This window comes from Pseudorca crassidens, chromosome 9 (genome assembly GCF_039906515.1).
Source record: "Pseudorca crassidens isolate mPseCra1 chromosome 9, mPseCra1.hap1, whole genome shotgun sequence".
Classification (NCBI taxonomy): Eukaryota; Metazoa; Chordata; class Mammalia; order Artiodactyla; family Delphinidae; genus Pseudorca; species Pseudorca crassidens.
The window spans coordinates 105,393,110-105,414,792 of record NC_090304.1 but is presented as its reverse complement, the minus strand read 5'-3'; the positions used below and the strand labels follow the sequence as shown (position 1 = coordinate 105,414,792).

Genomic DNA, 21,683 nt, shown 5'->3' with positions numbered 1-21,683 from the left:
AATGTAAAATGGTGCAGCCACTGTGGAAAAGAGGTTGGCAGTTCTCAAAAAGTTAAACGTAGAATTACCATATGATCCAGCAATTCCACTTTCCAGTACATACCCCAAAGAACTGAAAGCAGGAACTTAATGGCTGACAATGTAAAAATACCTGGAAGTAAACCCTATAAATAGGTTCTTTAAAAAAGATAAGCTACATTAAAATAATCTATATTTAAAAGACTGGAGAAGTGTTGATTGTCATTTTTCCAACCACCTAAAATGCTTCTTTTGTTTATCATCTTAGGATGATAAACAAAAGAAGCCAAAAAGTTGGCTTGGCCAAAAGGTTCCTTGGGTGTTTAAGTAAAAATAAGACATTTCTCATTTCACCAAGAACTTTACTGAAAAACATATTCACCGGTTTTTTTTTTTAATTTATTTTTGGCTGCATTGGGTCTTCGTTGCCGCATGGGCTTTTCTCTGGTTGCGGTGAGCAGGGGCTACTCTTCGTTGCAGTGCGTGGGCTTCTCATTGTGGTGGCTTCTCTTGTTGCGGAGCATGGGATCTAGGCACGTGGGCTTCAGTGGTTGCAGCACGTGGGCTCAGTAGTTGTGGCGCACGGGCTTAGTTGCTCCGTGGCATATATTCACCATTTTATTCCACTACCTTCTGCCATTTTTCAGGCAACTTCCTAATTTCATCTTCCCAAAACTTTTAATCTTTTTTTGATGTATTTTTTTTTACACGGCAGGTTATTAGTTACCTATTTTATACATTAGTGTATATATGTCCATCCCAATCTCCCAATTCATCACACCACCACCACCAGCCCCCCTACCCCGCCAGCTTTCCCCCCTTGGTGTCCATACGCCAAAACGTTTTATCTTTTTGAGCAAAGAACTGTCCCAGGTGCCTTTTAGTCTTCCAGGGAATTGAAATGTTTTCCATTAAGAGAATTTTGTAAAGACTGAAATAAATGGAAATCCAAAGGTGTAATGTCCGGTGAATACGGCAGATGAATCAGAACATCCCAGCCAAGCTGTAATAGTTTTTGCCTGGTCATCAAAGAAACATGCAGTCTTGCGTTATCCTGATGAAAGATTATGTGTTTTCTGTTGACTAATTCCGGATGCTTTTGGTCGAGTGCTACTTTCAGTGGGTCTAACTGGGAGCAGTACTGGTTGGAATGAATCGTTTGGTTTTCCGGAAGGAGCTCATAATACAGGACTCCCTTCCAATCCCACCACATATACATAACATCACCTTCTTTGGCTGAAGACTGGACTTTGGTGTGCTTGGTGGTGGCTCATTTCACTTGCCCCACGATCTCGTCCGTTCTACGTTATTGTACAGTATCACTTTTCATCACCCATCACAGTTTGTTTTAAAAACCGAACATTTTCATTATGTTTAAGTACAGAATCGTATGCGGAAATACTGTCAAGAGGCTTTTTTCTCTCAACTTACATGGAACCCAAACATCAAAGCGATGCACATAACCAAGCTGGTGCAAATGATTTTCAACGCTCGATTTGGATATTTTGAGTATGTCGGCTATCTCCCGAGTGGTATAACACTGATTGTTCTCAATTAATGTCTCTAGTTGATCGCTATCAACTTCAACTGGTCTACCCGACCGTGGAGCATCGTCCAGCGAGAAATCTCCAGCACGAAACTTCACAAACCACTTTTGACACCTTCCATCAGTCAAAGCACCTTCTCCATACACTGCACAAATCTTTTTGTGCATTTCAGTTGTTTTTACTTTTCTTGAAATAATAAAGCATAATATGCTGAAAGTTTTTTCTTCCATCTTTAATATTAAAATGGCTACACAAAAATTCACAAATTTTGATAATTTTTAAAAAATGCATACTCATGGGCTTCCCTGGTGGCGCAGTGGTTGAGAGTCCGCCTGCCGACGCAGGGGACATGGGTTCTTGCCCCAGTCCGGGAGCATCCCACATGCCGCAGAGCGGCTAGGCCCGTGAGCCATGGCCGCTGAGCCTGCGCGTCTGGAGCCTATGCTCCACAACGGGAGACGCCACAACAGTGAGAGGCCCGCGTAGCGCAAAAAAAAAAAAAAAAAAAAGGCATACTCATATGACAGCTGTCACAATACAATCTAACAAAACTGTTTCAAATGAAGTTAAAGACAACTAAGTGCTACTAGAGCCATCTTACGGAAAAAACCAAATGAACTTTTTGGCCAACCCAATATATGCTGCCCTCAGCTGTGTGCTATGTGTTCTGTGCAGTGCCCTGCATACAGTAATTTAATAAATGTCTGCCAATAATGATGACCATGAAGAACTTCAAATGAACCAGTTACCAGGGAAAGTCTTCAACTCTGGAACAAGTTACATCCAAAGGTTCTTTTAAATGTCAATCTGAGATATCCTACAGCTAAAAGGATAAAAAAGAGATATCTACTGCATACTGTTTGCATTAAAGAAAAATTAGAAATGTAAATTATAAACAAATAAATGACAGAATTAAAGACTCTTATTTTTACATAAAACCCTGAAAAGATGGGCAAGTTCAAAGATATGCACGTTATTTGCGGGTGGTGGTGGTGGTTCTGTCACTAGAAAGCTAATAATTTATACAAATCTCAACTACTTCCAGTGTTTTAGGAAAAAATTATCCTTAAAAACTTAATTCTAGGCACACCACGGGCGGGCCAGTGAAGCCAGAGGCCCTCGCACGTGATCCGGGACCAGCTTCGTCACTTGGTGGTTCCATCTGTCTGTCCGTCCATGGGTGCCATCATGGCGGACGCAGCCAGTCAGGTGCTCTGGGCTCTGGTCTCACCATCCTGTCCCAGCCACTCATGTACATGAAGGTGCTCATCCAGGTGGGATATGAGCCTCCTCCTCCAAAAACAGAATGAAATATTTTTGGGGCAGCAATTTTATCAGCTTCCTGGTCCTCTCATTATGCTCAGCACATTGCAAGCATCAGTGGGAAGCGTGGGTTGTTCACAGGCTTAACTCCAAGACTGTGTTCAGGGGTCCTTGGAACTGTGGTCCATGGTAAAGTTTTACAGCATTACCAGGAGTGTGACAAGGCTGAGGAGTCAGGATCTGGAAATGTACAGAAAGAAGTTTCTTCTTCCTTTGACTGAGTTATCAAGGAGACAACTCGAGAGGTGACGGCTCATTCTGCTGCTACTCTCATCATACATCCCTTCCACGTGATCACTCTGAGATCTGTGGTACAATTCATTGGCAGAGAATCCAAGTACTGTGGATTTTGTGACTTCCTAGCAACTATCTATTGGGAAGAAGCCATCCTAGGATTTTTTGCGGGTCTTTTTCCTCGCCTCCTAGGTGACAGCATTTCTTTGTGGCTCTGTAACTCACTGGCCTACCTCGTCAATACTTATGCACTGGAAGGTGGGGTTTCCACCATGAATGAAATGAAGAGTTATTCCCAAGCTGTCACAGGATTTTTTGCCAGTATGCTGACATATCCCTTTGTGCTTGTCACTAATCTTATGGCTGTCAACAACCGTGGGCTTGCTGGTGGATGCCCTCCCTACTCCCCAGTATATTCTTCTTGGATAGACTGCTGGTGCATGCTACAAAAAGAGGGAAATATGAGCGGAGGAAATAGCTTGCTTTCCCAGAAGGCCCCCTATGAGAAGACTTATTGTTGTGACTTAAGAATGTTAATTTGGGGCTTCCCTGGTGGCGCAGTGGTTGAGAATCCGCCTGCCAATGCAGGGGACACGGGTTCAATCCCTGGTCTGGGAAGATCCCACATGCCGTGGAGCAACTAAGGCGGTGCACCACAACTACTGAACCTGTGCTCTAGAGCCTGTGAGCCACAACTACTGAGCCCGCGTGCCGCAACTACTGAAGCCCGCATGCCTAGAGCCCGTGCTCCACAACGAGAGAAGCCACCACACTGAGAAGCCCGTGCACAGCAACGAAGAGCAGCCCCCGCTCACCGCAACTAGAGAAAGCCTGCCCTCAGCAAAGAAGACCCAACACTGCCAAAAAATAAAGATAAAATAAATAATAAAATTAAAAAAAAAAAAAAGAATGTTAATTTGAAGATGTGGGGCAGGGACAGTGACATATCTACAGTCCCAGATGCATAAAATTATGGGAGAGAATGTTGATTTCTATACAGTGTGGTGCGTTTTTTAATAATCATTTAATCTTGGGAAAATGGGGGAAAAACCTTAATTCTATCATTTTATAAATATTCCTTAGTTCTTTCTACATAACTGAGCCCACTGTGTGTTCACCTAAGTTCAAAGACTCTAGATCTAGAAAGCACCAAATAAGCACCAACTCCATCAAACCATGTGCTACTCAACAATAAAATAAGGGCAAAATGCAATAAAATATTCAAATTATGGTTCCAATACTGCTGCAAACATCCAACCACTGGCTGGCAGGCAGCATTCTCATTCAATAACTCAAAATATTTGTGCATCAGCTTAAGTACTCCAAATTCAGAGTACGAAAGGCAACTAAAAGTGGTGGAAATTGCATATTTAAAAATGCAGGGAGTTCAAATGCCCCAAACCATGAAGGGTGATTCAATTAAAAGTGACGCTGTAAAATATTTTAACGGCTTGGAAAGCTATTCAATATGTCAAAAGGCAGGAAAACAGCTTAGAAACATATAAGGGGGAATCCATTCTTTCAAAAAACAAAGATGTCCAGAACACAGACTGGGAAAATTTTTAAGTTACTTACCTGGATGGTAAATTACAGTTAATTTCTTTCTGTTTTGTTTTGTTTGTTTTTTAGCTTTACCTGTGTTTTCTAGATTTTTCACGATGACCATATATTTTTTCCTTAACACAGGATACACACTAAGAGTCACCATAATAATCATCTGTAAAAAATCAATTTAGAATCTGTCTTTTTTAATGAAAGGCTGTAAGAAGTAGCAAATAGGTTCCTGAGATGATACGCACTCAAGTCATAACGTACAATGACTGTAAATCTAAGTTCCATGACCTGATAGTGGTTTGGTAGTGGAGAAAGATGGAAAAATAACCTCAGAAGAGTTTTCTCTTTACGTTCTGATTACTAAGAATCACGTACTGCAAATTTTTGCCTAAATGTTGACTGTTTGGTAACTTCTCCATAAACCTTTGGTGGCCCCGTGCTGACCTGAGATATCCCTTCTCCAGGCCTCTGACCAGGCCATCTGTTCTACCAGTTAGCACAAACTTGAGAGCCAATTCATCACTTACTGATTGTGACCTAGGTCAAGTTACTTTATCTGTCCACGCCTTGGTTCCTATGTCTGTAAAACAGGGATAACCATAGTATGTGTCTCAGAAGGTAGTTCAAAGGTTTCAGTGAGTACATGTGAAACATTATACATACTAATTGCACCATAAATATAACTATCACTGTTATTATCACTCCAACCACCACCAGAATCTGCCACTCTATTCCTGCTTGTCTATTCTTCTTCCCCAACTACCTAAAATAAAATAACACAGGTTCTCTCTATAAACTCCCAGTAGATATCTAATTTCAAGGGAATTAATTTCCAGTTATGGTCAACTAGGTAATTCAGACCAACCCTCCTGATGAGGACAGCTAGAAAAGCAACATAAAATATTTTTCAAAAGCACTTAGTTAGAGACTTCCCTAGTGGTCCAGTGGTTAAGACTCTGCGCTCCCAATGCAGGGGGCCTGGGTTTGATCCCTGGTCAGGGAACTAGATCCCACGTGCCGCAAATAAAGATCCCACGTGTCACAATGAAGATCCCACACTCGGCAACAAAGATCCCACGTGCGGCAACTAAGACTCAGCGCAGCCACATAACTAAATACTCTTTAAAAAGCACTTAGTTAAAGGCAGTAGGGACCTAAAAAGACAGGGAATATTTCCTAGGTCAGTAACCAGAGGAGGATGAAAGTCCAAGGAGATGAATATAGCTCACAGGGCTTTTTTCCTCTGGGGATGATGAAAGATCCTAAAGGGAGTAGCTGAGCAGTGCTTTTAACAGCCTGTAAGGACCAATGGGAAAGGGACTGGAGTCCAGGGGCAGGAGGGAGAGAAGAAAGGAAACATACTTGGAAATACACTAGTGGTTTGGAGTTGATACCCCAAGGCAGGCTGAACCTAGAAGGGTAATCCAGAATTGACAGGACTTCACAGAGACTGCAGCTCAACTTCCAATCCTCTCAATCGGTGAAATGAGAGATCCTGGATCTCTAGTTCATCAAACTCCAGGTAGAAGCAAATCAAACATTCTCTGGAGCATAACATTAGCCTAGGCCTTAAATTAATCTATAAGCATTTGTGTAAATAAAACATATGGCTCACAATCAAAAATAACTTGACAAACAAGGAAACAAAATAAAATGAATAAATAACCAGCAGAAACAGACAACAGGAAAAGATCCACAGGGACCCCAAACATAGGAATTACCAGACAGAGACTCCAAGTATACTTTTCATGTTCAAAGACACAAAAGACAAAAATTGAGAATTTCATCTCTGATCTAGGTACAATTAAAAAAAACTATTTTAAATTATAAAACTGAAAACCATAACAACTAAAATTAAGAACTCAATGGATGGGACTTCATGGTAGACTAGATATAGCTGGAGAAATCATTAGTAAGCCAAAAGATGGGTCAAAAGAAAAGCTATCAAATGAGGCATGGAAAAACACACAGGACAGAGTAACAGTGTCTACGATGTTTGTTTTTGGAGTCCTAGAGAAAAGAGAAATAGGCAGAAGCAATATTTAAATACTTAAATACTTAGATAATGGCTGATAACTGTCTAAAACTGATGAAAGACATCAAACCACAGATTCAAGGAGCTCTACAAGCCGAAGACAGTCAGCCTTCCATATCCTCAGATTGTGTATCCATGCACTGAAACTACTCAGGGGAAAAAAAATTCAGAAAATTCATAATAGCAAAACTCGAATTTGCCACGGGCCAACTATTTACATAGCATTTACATTATATTTACAACTATTTACATAGCATTTACATTATATTTATAACTATTTACATAGCATTTACATTGCATTAGGTATTTTAAGTAATCTAAAGATGATTGCAAGTATACAGGAGGATATTTGACGGTTACATGCAAATACTAGAACCATTTCACATAACAGACTGGAGCATCACAGATTTTGGTATTGGGGGTAGGGGTGTCCTGGAACCAATCCCCCAAGGATGGCAAGGGACTATACATTTTTTAAAAATCCAAACCTAGGTACACAGTAAAATTGCTGAAAATCAGATTCAAAGAGAAAATCTACTAAGTAGTCAGAGATAAGGGACACATTATCTTCAAAGGAACAACAATCTGACAGTTAATTCCAATAAGCTATTGATAATATTGAACACCAAGATATTGACCAGGAATAGAATTAAGAATAAGATCTTTAAAATGATGAAAGAAATTCTATTCCCGATGAACCTATCTTGAAGAAAGACACTAAAACAGGTATTTGGTGAAAGAATATATATCACCAGCCAACCTTAAGAAAATTCTAAAGTGTGTTTTGGAAGACAAAAAATTATCCCAAAATGAAGGTCAGAGATACAAAAGGCAGGAAGAATAACAAAGAGAATATGTAAATCTAAATCAGAGGCTTTCAAACTCACTGCATCTTTGAATCACCGGAGTTGTTTTTGTTTTTTTTTTCCCACATCTTTATTGGAGTATAATTGCTTTACAATGGTGTGTTAGTTTCTGCTTTATAACAAAGTGAATCAGTTATACATATACATATGTTCCCATATCTCCTCCCTCTTGCGTCTCCCTCCCTCCCACCCTCCCTATCCCACCTATCCAGGTAGTCACAAAGCACCGAGCTGATCTCCCTGTGCTATGCGGCTGCTTCCCACTAGCTATCTATTTTATGTTTGGTAGTGTATATATGTCCATGCCACTCTCTCACTTTGTCACATATCCTCCCCATATCCCCCTCCCCATATCCTCAAGTCCGTTCTCTAGTAGGTCTGTGTCTTTATTCCCGTCTTACCCCTAGGTTCTTCATGACATTTTTTTCCTTATATTCCATATATATGTGTTAGCATACGGTATTTGTCTTTCTCCTTCTGACTTACTTCACTCTGTATGACAGACTCTAGGTCCATCGACCTCACTACAAATAACTCAATTTCGTTTCTTTTTATGGCTGAGTAATATTCCATTGTATATATGTGCCACATCTTCTTTATCCATTCATCTGTGATGGACACTTAGCTTGCTTCCATCTCCTGGCTATTGTAAATAGAGCTGCAATGAACATTTTGGTACATGACTCTTTTTGAATTATGGTTTTCTCAGGGTATATGCCCAGTAGTGGGATTGCTGGGTCATATGGTAGTTCTATTTTTAGTTTTTTAAGGAACCTCCATACTGTTCTCCATAGTAGCTGTACAAAAATATGGAACGCTTCACGAATTTGCGTGTCATCCTTGCGCAGGGGCCATGCTAATCTTCTCTGTATCGTTCCAATTTTAGTATATGTGCTGCCGAAGCGAGCACCGGAGGAGTTTTTAAGAAACACTAATGCTTGACACCCTCCCTCAAGAGACCCTGATGAAATCTGTCTGAATTGGAGTGCAGACAATCTGTGTTCTGTAAATGTTCCCCCAGATGATACCAGTGTGCCTCCAAAGTTCATAATCACTGATCTAAATTCATTTGACTGTATAAAACATGGCTTGTATAAGGTCTTCTGGGGTTTAAATGAAATTAACATACGTAACAACAATGGCAAAAATGCTGAGAGGGGTTAAGTAGAGTTAAAGTGTTCTAATAACCTTCTACTGAGCAGGAGGAGGGCAAAAATACCAATTAATACCAATTAAGTGAAAGATATTGAAATGTCTAAAGTAACCACTAAAGGGAAAACAAAAGATTATACAAATATGTTCCAAAGTAATAGGAGAGAGAAGTAAAATAATAACCACCTCCAAAGGAGTTAAATAAGGGAATAAACATAGCAACCTAAATGTTCATTGATAAGTGAATGAATAAAAATAAATGGTGTACACACACACACGAATATTATTTAGCTATGAAAAAGGATATCCTACCATTTGCAACAACAACATAATCCCCTTGAGGGGATTACGCTAAGTGAAATAAGTCAGATGGAGGAAGATAAATACTGTATAATCTCACTTATATGTGGACTCTAAAAACACTGAACTTGTAAATATAGAGAAAAGATCACTCATTGTCAGAGGTGGGAGGTGGGGGTTGAGGAGTGGAGGGCAGGCAAAATATGTGAAGATGGTCAAAAGGTACAAACTTCTAGTTATAAATAAGTCCTGGGGATGTAATGTACAGCATGGTGACTATAATTAATAACACTGTATTGTATATTTTAAAGTTGCTAAGGGAGTTAATCTTAAAAGTTCTCGGGCTTCCCTGGTGGCGCAGTGGTTGAGAGTCCGCCTGCCAATGCAGGGGACGCGGGTTTGTGCCCCAGTCCAGGAAGATCCCACATGCCGCAGAGCGGCCGGGCCCATGAGCCATAGCCACTGAGCCTGCGCATCCAGAGCCTGTGCTCCACAACGGGAGAGGCCACAACAGTGAGAGGCCCGCGTACCGCAAAAAAAAAAAAAAAGTTCTCATCACACACACGAGAAAATATGTAACTATCTGTGGTGATGGATGTTAACTAGTCTTACTGTGGTGATCATTTCACAACACATACAAATATCAAATCATTATGTTGTGCACCTGAAACTAATATAATGTTGTGTGTCAATTACACTTCAATTTGAAAAAAAAGAAAAAAAGAAACATAAGAACCAGCAGAGCAAACAAAAAACACTAAATAAGAAGGTAGATGAAAACCCAAATACTTTAGCAATCACATTAAATGTAAATGGACTAAATATTCCAGTAAAAGACAAACACTGTCTCCTAAGTAAACAAAAGAAAAATCAACCATAAACACATCTAAAACACAAAGATGGAAATAGCAGACAAAGTACTGACAAAGGCAAAAACCTTACTGGAGATAACAAGGGAAACTATAACTCTGAGAAGTCCAATTCTTGAGGAATAGATAGCAATTTTAAATCTGTATGCACCTAATGACAGCCTCAAAATAAGCAAAGCAAAACTTGTCAGAATAACAAGGAGAAAAACAACTTTTCCAAAATCACAGTGGGAGATTTTTAACATACCTTTCTCAATAAAAGAAAAAAAGAAGATGTAAAAAATCTTAAGAATAAAGATCTGAACAACATGAAAACAGCATGATCAGAATACATATAAAACACTGGAAGTAACAACTACAGAATAAACATTTTCTCTATGCACACAACAAAAATTCTATCATAAACTAGGTCATAAAGCAAGTCTCAATAAATTTCAAAAACCTGAAATCATACAGACTAATTCTCTGACCACAATGCAGTTAACTTAGAAATAAACAGCAAAAAGACAACCAGATAATCTCCACATCTTTGGAAATTAAGAAGTGTACTTCTAAATTACCTGGGTAAAAAAATTAAATCACAACGGAAAAATCTATTTTTTTACTTGAATGATAATGCAAATATTATATATCAAAACTTGCATGTCGTTTAATGGTACAAATTTGTAAACAGCAGATAAACTCTGGAGATCTAACATTCAGCACAGTGATTACAATCAACATACTGTTTTATAAACTTCAAAGTTGCTAGAAGACTAGATCTTAATAGCTCTCACCACCAAAAAGAAATTATAATTATGTTTGATAGAGGTATTAGCAGCAATGGTACAATGGTAAACATACTGCAATATAAAAATGCATCAAATCAGAACACTGTACACCGTAAACTTACACAATGTTATATTCAATTATATCTCGTTTTTTTAAAATAAAAGGAAAGAAATAAAACTGTCACAATTCACAGAATATACTCAGAAATTTTCAAAATTACAGATAAATTATTAGAATTAGTACACAAGCTTAGCAAGACCGCTGAATACATGATCAATTTGAAAATATCAACTTCATTTCAACAACCACAACAAAATGACAACTTTAAGGTGCCATTTACAATAGCATTTAAAAACATCAAATATCTATATAGATAAATCTAACATAAGATGTACAAGATCTCTATGAAAAAAGCTATAAACACTGAGAGTAATTAGAGAGGACCTAAATAAAGGTATATGCCATGTTTCTGTGTTGGAAGACTCAGTATTGGAAAAATGTCTATTTTTCCCAATTCAACTACAGACTCAATGCAATCGAATCTAAATTCCAACAAGTGTTTTTGGCTAAATGTGGCAAATGTAAATGGAAAGAAAAGGGTTAAAGAATAGTCAAGACATTACTGAAGACAACCAAGGCAGATGGGCTTGCTCTAGTAGTTATAAAACCTTGTTATAGGGACTTCCCTGATGGCACAGTGGTTAAGAATTCGCCTGTCAATTCCAGGACATGGGTTCAAGCCCTGGTCCGGGAAGATCCCACATGCCACGGAGCAACTAACCCCGTGCACCACAACTACTGAGCCTGCACTCTAGAACCTGAGAGCCACAACTACTAAGCCCGCGCGCCATAACTACTGAAGCCCGTGCTCCTAGAGCCTGTGCTCCACAAGAGAAGCCACCGCAATGAGAAGCCTGCGCACTGCAACAAAGAGTAGCCCCAGCTCGCCACAACTAGAGAAAGCCCGCACACAACAACAAAGACCCAACACAGCCAAAAAATATAAATAAATAAATAAATAAAATTATTTAAAAAACAAAAAAACCTTATTATAAAGTACAGTCATTAAGACAGAGTGGACTTGGTACAGGGATAGAGAAGAGATCAATGGATTAGGAGAGCCCAGAAATAGACTCACCCATACAGAGATATTAATTAACAACAAAGGTGGCATGGGAGAACGAAGGGAAAGGAGACCTTTACAATAAATGGTGCAAGTTGGATAGCCATACGGAAAAAAAAAGAATAATAAAAAGACCAATACTTCATATCTACACAACAATCAGTTCCAGGTAAACTGTAGCTCCAAATGTGACAGGCAAAACAAAAGGCCCCTAGTAGGCAACAGAAGAATAACTATGTCCTCAGGGTGGGGAAAACTTCTCACGTGGGACACAAAAAGCACCTACCATAATTTAAAAAAATAAAACTGACAAATTAGACATTAAACTTAAGAACTTCCTCTAAAGACATCATAAGGAATAGTGTAAAAAGGCAAGCAGCAGAGAGGACAGTATTATCTCAATAGCCTCAAACCAGAAACATTCCAAATGTCCATCAACAGTAGAACAAATTGTGGTTTCTTCATACATTGGAATACTATACAGCTGTGGAAACAAGCGAACCACAGCTATGCTCATCAATCCAAATGACCCTCAAAAACATGCTCAGTGAAAGAAGCCAGATACTCAATATATACTGAAAGATTCCATTTCTATAAAGCGAGAAAACAGGAAAAACTAAACTACAGTGTTTAGGGATGAACGCTTGGGTGGTAAAACTATAAAAAAGAAAAGCAAGACATAATCACCATAGAAGTTGGGATAATAGTTGGGGGAGAGGGAGGGGGACGGGGAAGTGGGGGACGGGAATGTTCTATTTCTTGACCTTGGCAGTGGTCACACGAGTATGTTCTATGAAAATACATTGAGCTGTAACTTTTTTTCCTTTGTGTATTTAAATTTTTAAAAGCTCAAAAAATTCCAGGCTTGCGATGTGGGTGGAGAGGGCTGCAATGTTGCCTTGAGTGCTTGGCACCTTCATGAGCACAGGGCTACCCTTACTTTCAGTTCAAATATCTTAGCATTGTTACCTTCTAAAATCACCCTAATATGCTCGAACAACTAGCACTCTGCACTGACAAATATTTATTACAACTCTAAGAGCCTGGGTAAGTTTCTTTGGAATCCAGAGAGATGAAAGGGGTCTCTCTCAACACGAAAACATGAGTGGGAATGCTGAATTCCCAACTCAAGGTTAAGAGTTACTTCTGGAAAGGAAGGTTAATGGAATGGGGGAAAGTTCAAAGGAGGCCTAACAATGTTTTATTTCTCTACTGATGATGTTTTAGGTTTTTTTAAAAAAAAAAAAAAAAACCAGGCTAAAGCAAATACAGAAAGTGCTAAAATTTAACAAAACTGGGTGGTGGATATGAGTATCTTTTATATATTTACTATACTATGTTGGTCATGTTCATAATTAAAGGGTCCTCTACTCTTCACACTCTTACTGGCTCATTTCTCCAGGTAAAAATTCTGCTTCAGCCTAGGTAAGTCATCTATTTAGCCTTCCAGAGCCAATATATAAAAATCTGACAATGCTTACATTCTTCACCAACACTAAATCCCATGTTTTCTTCTTCTCTAGGCTAATTACCTCCCTTACAAATTTTCACGTACTTCTCCATTCCTGCCTTTCTGTTCTGGACGGCAATATCCCTCAAAAGGACGTGCCGAGATCCTGATAATCACCTGAGAGGTTCCTTTGAGGTCTCAATTTCACCGGCAAACCTTTAACTCACAGATCATTTAGGTAAGAATAAATTCATTCTTTTTCTTTCCAGCCAGCTTAGCTATATAACCTCCCAAACAGATAATGACCTGGTAGCAGACGTTGGGTTGCTATCTACCCAACATCCACAGCCCGCTTTTCCAACAGAACCCAGTGTGCAGTCTAAGCCTATCACAGCACCACCATCCCCTCCCCACCCATGACTGGTGCGGCTGGAAGCACCTGATATAATTCTGTACAGTAAGACTTGAGGGGTCTTGATGTGCTCTGAGAAAGCCCCACAATCCCCTGGACGTTATCAAATCAAAGCACGTGCTCTGAAACTGCAACAGCCATTCTGCAGCCACAGGAGGTGTGAGGCTGAGGAAGGCAGAGTAGAAAGGTTGTGCTGAGCTGTTCAATTAACCCACACCGCAGGTGCCCCACTCCAAATGCTGATTGACTTTTTTCTGGACCACAATCTTATTCCAGTCATATTGGTTACTGTGCCAGCCTCTGCCTAATAGTTTGTCTATCAACTAGGCCAGTGATCATAAATCTGGTGCCAGTAACCTTTTCTCTTCCAAATAATCCCATACACTGATTTTGGTAAGATTCCCCACAAGTGGTCACCGTTTCTTTCCTTAAAATTTGTTATCAGAATACAAAGATAGGGACTTCCCTCGTGGCGCAGTGGTTAAGAATCCGCCTACCAATGCAGGGGACACGGGTTCCAGCCCTGGTGCGGGAAGATCCCACATGCCGCGGAGCAACTAAGCCCCGTGCGCCACAACTACTGAGCCTGCGCTCTAGAGTCCGCAAGCCACAACTACTGAGCCCACGTGCCACAACTACTGAAGCCTGCGCGCCTGGAGCCCGTGCTCTGCAACAAGAGAAGCCACCGCAATGAGATGCCCGCGCACCGCAAAGAAGAGTAGCCCCCGCTCGCCCCAACTAGAGGAAGCCAGCATGCAGCAACAAAGATCCAACGCAGCCAAAAAAAAAAAAAAGAGGGAACTTGCATGTTATATTAAAAAGCATTAGACGTTTTTTAAAACCTATGGAAAATGTAAAAAGGCCAAGTCCCCTGTAATTACATCCTTCAAAGATAACCACTGTTAGCAGTTTGCCATATATTGATTCATGATAATATTACAACATCTATGAAATTAGTTTCTTTTAAAGAAAATATTCACATCAGGTTTTTTGATAGTGGAGAAAACAGGTAGACCGGAGTAAAAAGAAATCTGCAACCAAAACACCCTGATATAGAAGAAAGAGTGCACGACAGACTCAGAATACGACAGACCAATTTTCACCCTGGCCCTGCTGCACCGCCTTGAACCCTCCGCCTCACCTGACTCCCATTTTAGGTATGGATACGAATACCTACTTCACCAGACTTTTGGGGGCTTACATAAGATAATGTCCCCAAATGAGTTCTGTTGGCTTTTTGTTTACTGGAGTTTGTTTTTCTCTACCTGCACATAAAAATCCCCTGGGGAGCCTGTGACAATGAGAATCCCAGATATCCTCAATGAGAATCTCTGGGCATAGGGCCTGGAAATCACATCACGCAAGTGCACTGCAGAGGAAAAGGCCCCATGCACAGTTGCTTTTGTTACTGCACTGTTCAGCATCTAACACAGAACCTGGTAGCAGTGTTCAACAAACACTAGTGGGATGAATAACAAATGAAAAGTTGTATTTTAAAAATAGATTATAGTTATGTTTCAAAAAGTTTCATTAAAAAAATCCTTATGATGCTTATGTAAGAAAATTTCTCTCAGCAATAAAGTAGTTATTAGTTGTACTTGATACAAAGGACTGGAACTTGTTTCTATTTGAATACGCCTACATGGTTCACTTTCCATCCTAGGACATAAATCAAGGTACACTATATGAAATTTAATTAAGAGTCAAGGTAATCTAGTTTATCTCACTAAAAAAACAACTCATGAAAATTGGATTATGGGTGATTTTGAATTCTCAAATGGCCTCCCTCCACAGACTTTACAGTTACTGTACAAAAATTTATCCCTACTTTTATCACACAGAAAACTATTTTCTTTCAGTAGTTCATTTTAGAACAATTCAAAATACTAATTGTTAGGTACCAGCTTCAATACGCAATTTATGTGTCACTTTGATAAAATGTACGTACCTGAGAGCTCTAGGAGGATACACACCACACCAAAACGTTTACAGTGAGATTTCCCTGGACAACACAATCTCAGATTATTTTTCATTTCTTATTGTTCAAATGCATTTTAAATTTTTACAATGAATATGCACTCCCTATATAATTTTTCTTATTTAAAAAAAAAATGCAAAAGCCCAAGAATTCAGTAAGAGAAATATAATTAAGGAATCCTGAAAGGTTTTTAAGTTTTGATTTTCCAGAGTTGAAACAATATAAGTTAAAAATATGATTTTTATATTTGGAAAAAAATTAACCCTTCACATATTATTGCCAAGAATTCTAAAGCTCTTTAACAAACAAACAAAAAACATGTTTTCAAATGCTATGAAGGACATTATTGGTTCAACTGGCAAAATGGAATACAGACGGCAGACTTAATCAAAGTATTGTATCAAAGTTAAATTTCTTTAAGCTGATAACTGTACTAAGCTTATGTAGGACAACTTCCTCGGTTCTTAGGAAATACTCACTGAAGTTTTCAGGGGTAGATGGACATGATGTATGCAACCTGCTCTCAAAACGGTTCAGCAAAAAATACGTAATAACAAAATGAATGAAAAAGCAAATGCTGAATAGGAGAAATGTTAAATTGATGAATCTGGGTAAAGGGTATAAGAGCTGTTTGTACAATTTTTATAATTTTTTGTCAGCTTGAAGTTATTTCTAAATAAAAATTCTAATTGAAAAAAGTAACAGAAAAATACTCAAAATTGTTCTTAAGATCATACTGGACCAACTTTAAGCAAGACTTTATTGGGGGAAAAAATAGCAACGTATTTAAAAATTGTGCTCATAAAAACACTCACGCAGCACCAACCTTAAGCAAGAAATTAAATTAGTATTGTCCAGTAGATATGAGTTACATATGTTGTATTTTCTAGAAGACACATTAAAATTAGAAGAAAGAGGTGAAACTAATTTTAATATATTTTCCTTAAGCTATGTGTAAAATATTACCATTTCAATACAATCAATATGCAAATTATAAATGAGTTATTTCACAAGTTTTTCATACGAAGGCTTCAAAATTTGGTGTGCATTTTACACCTACAGTACACCTCAATTCAGATGCTAAATTTTCACAAGAAACACTGGATCTGCGTTTAGATTTCATGAAATGTATCAAATAGTTTAAAAAGCAGACTCATACCAAGTTGTTTCAAACACAGATAAATGTTTTCCAATCACCGAATAGAGTATTTGTTTTTAAATATAAATTAGCTAAAATTAAATAAAATGGAAAGCTCATTCCTCAATCGCAGTAGCCACACTGCAAGTGGCTACACTGTGGGACAGCCCAGCTTTAGAGGATGAAACAAAAGCCTGCGAGAGGAGGGCCTGATTTGCCAAAACTCAGCCCATCACATTTATCAAACGATTTTTACATGGTTATGAGGTTAACAGGCTGATGTTCCTATCAGAGGCATTGGTATCTGTCCAGGTCATAATGTGACATCCCCTCCACCACCAATCAGAAATATCAGCACAAAGCTTCTTGGTCCTCTGCCTCAGACATCATACATTGAGTTTCCTGAAAATTGACTATCAAAGGGCCCATTTTAAAATGTGGTGGAATGAACTGGCTCTCAGAAGCCTCAAGGTCCACTGTACAGAGTGCAGAATTTCAGCACAAATACCATCTGAGAATCCCACATGGGAGCAGGCCCACGACTGAACTTGTCTCAGATTTAACAGAGGAAGTGACCCTGAGTACAGAGACTTTTTTCTTTTAAACAGGTGTAAGAGATTAATTCAGTCAACACCAAGCAACACTCAAGACTGGCCAATCAATAATTCTGTGCCAAGCAATTTGATCAGGGATTTGGCTAGAATCCTTTTGGCTCATCTCAATAAGGACCATCCCAAAGCGAATCCTGATTTAGGCCATTCTCATCTACATCAAGGCTTAGGCAGTCCTTTGCCTGAAAGCAAATAAACTAAATCAAATTATATACATATGAAGGAAATGCTGCCTCTTGGACAAAAGGAAAAACCATTTGAAAGGTAATTTAGCAAGTATGGGCAAAAACACAGTTCCAAAGAAGAGAAGTTTCATAACACAGCATTCAAAAACCATTTTAGGGAAATGTCTAATGCCTACTTTCTGTCTAGCCAGACTTTCCGATTGAACAATGATGTGGGTAATAATCAAATTTAATCCACAACAGCTAATTCTGATATTGTTCATTTCTCTTTCTCTGCAGGCATCAAGTATTAATATTCCATTTAAACCTGAAAGGAAGATGTACTTTAAAATTGATGGACCCTTCTTTGTGAATTCACTAGTGCCTGAAGTTACTCATACCTCTGGGAAGTGAGGTAAAAGTGTGAACAATGGTTTTTGACATCCTGACCTAAGAGTTAAATTCTATGTCCCATACAAAATCTTCTTCCTTCCCCTCCCATCCCAATGATCTAGCTTGCTTCCCTGCGACACCATATTGGGGACCACAGATATAAATCCAACTAACCACTGTGTGGTAACGAAAATAATCCTAATCTAAAAGCATGCGTATTATAAACATTAACTATTTCTACTTAAAACTTCTCCCCCCCCGGCCCCCCAAGAATCAAAGCTTTAAGCAGGATGAATACAAACGTTTTAAGCCGTTCCATCGGAGGTTCGTTCTTGATTAGATTTATTCTAATCGTGGAAATATTTACACGTTCTGCAGAAGAACACGTTCTAACTGTGGGTTTTTATTAGAAACTTCTCAGTCAATGCCTAGGTAATCAAATCCAGTCTCACTTCTCTCTGAAATTAGCCAACCACGCAGAAATCCATTGTAATTTTTAAAATAGCGAAGAGGGGAAATAAACTACACACCCGAAACATTCCAGTCCGACAGTTCAAGCACTATTTCGAGAAGGCAAGTAAAATTAAAGTCCCACGTCTCCCTCAGGAACAGAAAGGTTTCTGGGAAGCGGCCACGTCCAGGCCACCCTGCAGGATCCACGGACCTCAGCAACCCCGCCTGTCCCCGCGGCCCGACCCCAGCGAATCACCCAGGAGCCCAGGCGCTGGAACATCCTCCCGGCACAGAGATGGCACGGGGTTATCAGGTGCAGAAAAACTACTTAAACCAAAAAAGTACGATTAGACAAGAGTTTTTACAACGTATTCACGGGTACCGCGTCCCTGCTCGCTGAAACCCACCACAAAAGGGAGCAACAACAGCAGCAGAAAAGGGTGTCCCCTTGTTTATTGGACTCAGGCAAACGGCTATATTTAACAATTCCTCCCGAAGGCCCGATGCCAGCGCGCAGGATCTGGAGCGGGAGGCACACAGGCAGGAGAGGGCACACCCGCTGCGGGGTGCGGAGCTTCTCCGGTGCAGCCCAAGAGGCGCTCGCCCCGCACCGCGGCACTCCCCCGGCGCCGAGCCGGGACGCCCGCATCCCCGCGGCTCGGCCCACCTCGCCAACAAAGGCCGCATCCGCCGCTCCCCGGTGGGAAGCTCCGGCCCCCCGCGTGGAGCGCGCTGCCCGCCCCAGCCCGGGGCCAGGGTCTGCACAGCCGCCCCCGGAGCGAGCCCAGCCGCACCGGGTCTCGGGCCGCGGGCCGCCCCGGGGCGCACGGCAGAGGCTCGCGTGGTCCCGGGGGAGGGCGGGGTGGGCGTCTGGGCCGCGCGGGGTCCCCAGAGAATGTGGCGCCGCCGCGGGCGGGATGGGGGCTGGGGCGGCCGAGGCTGCCCGCCGCCCCCCGTAACCCCGATGCCTTTCATTTGGCCTCTGCGGCGTCGGAGGCAGCCCGACCTCCAGCGCTAAGCGCTGCGCCAAGCGGGGGGGGCGGGGGAGGCGCGCCAGACCCGCTGCAGCGCCGGACCACCCCCACCGCCCCCACGCGACGCGCTCCCCGCCCGGCCCGAACCCCACCGCCCGCCCGCCAGCAGGCCGCGCTCCCTCGCGGGCGCAGGAAAAAGGGCTCGGGCGCTCGCCCGGTGCCCACCTCAATGTAGCCGGCCAGAGCCGCGGCGGGTGCCGTGAGCCCGAGCAGCAGCAGGACCAGGAGTTTGCCCGTGGCCGCGGCCCCGGTGGCCGCCATCCCTCGCCGGGTCGCTCTAGCGCTCGGCGCTCAAGCTCACACACTCGGACTCCGGAGCTCTCCCTACCGCGACCCAGAAGCATCTGAAGCCCGTTCGCCGCCGCCCCGGGGGATTTACACCGACCGGAACTGACTTCACGAAACCACGCCTCCATATCCAGCGCCCAATGCCGGCCCGCAGAACAGCCGCAAGACACCGCCCCTTGTTCAGCCCAGATCCAACCAGGGGACGGAAGGGCCCGCACCTCCCGCCGCCGCAGCCGTGCTCCCCCGCCAGGCCCCGCCCCCAGCCGCTGACGCCCCGCCCCCGCCGGGACCCCCGAGGCCCAGAGACGCGGGGGTGTGCGCAGGTTGGGTGGGGGCCCGCAGCTCGGCCCGGGCGGGGGCGCGCTTCGGCCTCTGGAACCGTGCACGGTTGTCTGCCCGCAATGCGACCGTCTGTTCGCCTGCAGCGGCCTGATACGGACACGCCCCACTCCCCGCCCCTGCGGGGTATTTTCCAGATTCCTCTGGGTACCGCCCTCTTTGGGGTTCTGAAAATGATTTTATTAAAAACAGGATAAAAAAAAGAACAGGATGAATTGTTCCGAGTCCAGCCAGGTTTGCAGAAGGCCCTCCCCCCGGGCAGAGGAAGGGCTGCCATGAGGCAGCTTTCCTCTGCTTCGACCCCGCGCAGGGCGCGCCCCTTCCCAGCGCGCTGCCAGCCCGGAGCCGGCTTCGCCCTTTGCTCGCCGCTCCGCCCGGCCGTGTTTCCACGCTTTTGACCTCTGTTTCTTAGGCCTCATCCGTCCTGTTCCTTACCAGTGGCCACTAGAGCCCGGGATAGCTTCCTCCCACTGGAGGCCAGTAGTGCAAGGAAAACGTTGACCTCAAAGCCCAGGTCCCCTTCCTCGTGTATTTTAGGAAAAGATCATTTTTCTTTTTTTCTCCAGTTTAAGATCACTAGCAAGAGACCTGCTTCTCTCTGCCTTCTTGCTCTGCTGCGTTTCCACTTTCAGTCGGGAAACATTCTATTGCCCTGGTTCACAGCTGGCACGGCCTCGCCGCGGCTGGGGCGCCTCCGGCTTTGTTTCCTTGCAATAGCCTTGAGATTTATGGACCACCCTCTCCATAGTCCTTGCTAGTTTCCAGATGAATAAAGAGCAGGGTCTCTACCCCAGGAAACAGACAGTAAAAACGGAGACACAGCGTCCACGGAGTACACACAGAGTGCGGCAACGAGGAGAACGCTGGATTTTCCAGCCCCACTGCGTGACGTGCCCATTCCTGTGGTTGAACAGGCTCTACCCCATTCCCCAGAGACAGCCCGCACCTTTCCACTGCAGAGCTCTCCCCATGCCTGCACTGTCTTCGCTCCAATATTTACCTGCTGAAAACCTTTTCATCTTCCTCTGCTCGCTTGGAGGTAAAATCATCTGCTTCTGAATACCCGGAGCGCTATTCCCCACTCTGGGACTTGCTGCCCTAGTTATTTCCAAAGCTCTCCTGCCACTGACAAGGCATGGGTATGTAATACTGAAGGGCCCCTCACCCCGGACACCCCAACACATGTTTGTGCAGCGTCACTGAAACCAATTCTGCTGGGTTCTGGTCCTAGTTCAGCGGTTGCTGTGGACTGAAGTGTATCCTCTCCAACATTCACATCTGTTGAAGCCCTGACCCCCAATATGATGGTATTTGGAGATGGGGCCTTTGGGAGGTAATTAGGATTAGATGAGGTCATGAGGGTGGGGGCCCTCAAGAGGGGATTAGTGCCCTTATAAGAAGAGACCAGAGAGCTTGTTTCCACCATCCACCCACCCCCATCCACACGAGGACGCAGAGAGAAAGCCAGGAAGAGAGCCCTCATCATTGGGAAACCAAGCTGGCCAGCACCGTGCTCCTGGACTTCTCAGCCTCCAGAATTGTCAGAAAGAAAGTCCTGTTGTTTACACCACCCAGTCTGTGGTATTTCGTTATGGCAGCTGGAGCTGACTGGCGTAGCTGTATAACTATGG

General features: G+C 42.4%; 1 protein-coding gene, 1 non-coding gene and 1 pseudogene across 7 annotated transcripts in view; 1 reads left to right on the top strand and 2 right to left on the bottom strand.

Annotated features, from left to right (window-relative positions):
* Window positions 1–19,795, bottom strand: part of APLP2 (amyloid beta precursor like protein 2) — a 72,482-nt gene extending 52,687 nt beyond the window's left edge. For 2 of the 6 annotated variants that reach the window (XM_067751577.1, XM_067751579.1), the window contains exon 1: window positions 19,591–19,795. In XM_067751577.1, the coding sequence (XP_067607678.1) occupies window positions 19,591–19,686 (96 nt within the window). In that variant the 5' untranslated portion in view covers window positions 19,687–19,795. The remainder of the gene's footprint in view (window positions 1–19,590) is intronic. The other 4 variants (XM_067751578.1, XM_067751580.1, XM_067751576.1 and 1 more) reach the window with 3 other exon arrangements.
* On the top strand, window positions 2,754–19,350 carry LOC137230629 (mitochondrial carrier homolog 2-like; annotated as a pseudogene).
* Window positions 8,381–8,487, bottom strand: LOC137231381 (U6 spliceosomal RNA). The gene has a single exon (XR_010946503.1). It is a non-coding gene; the product is annotated as a U6 spliceosomal RNA (small nuclear RNA).
* Window positions 19,796–21,683: the final 1,888 nt, after the last annotated feature.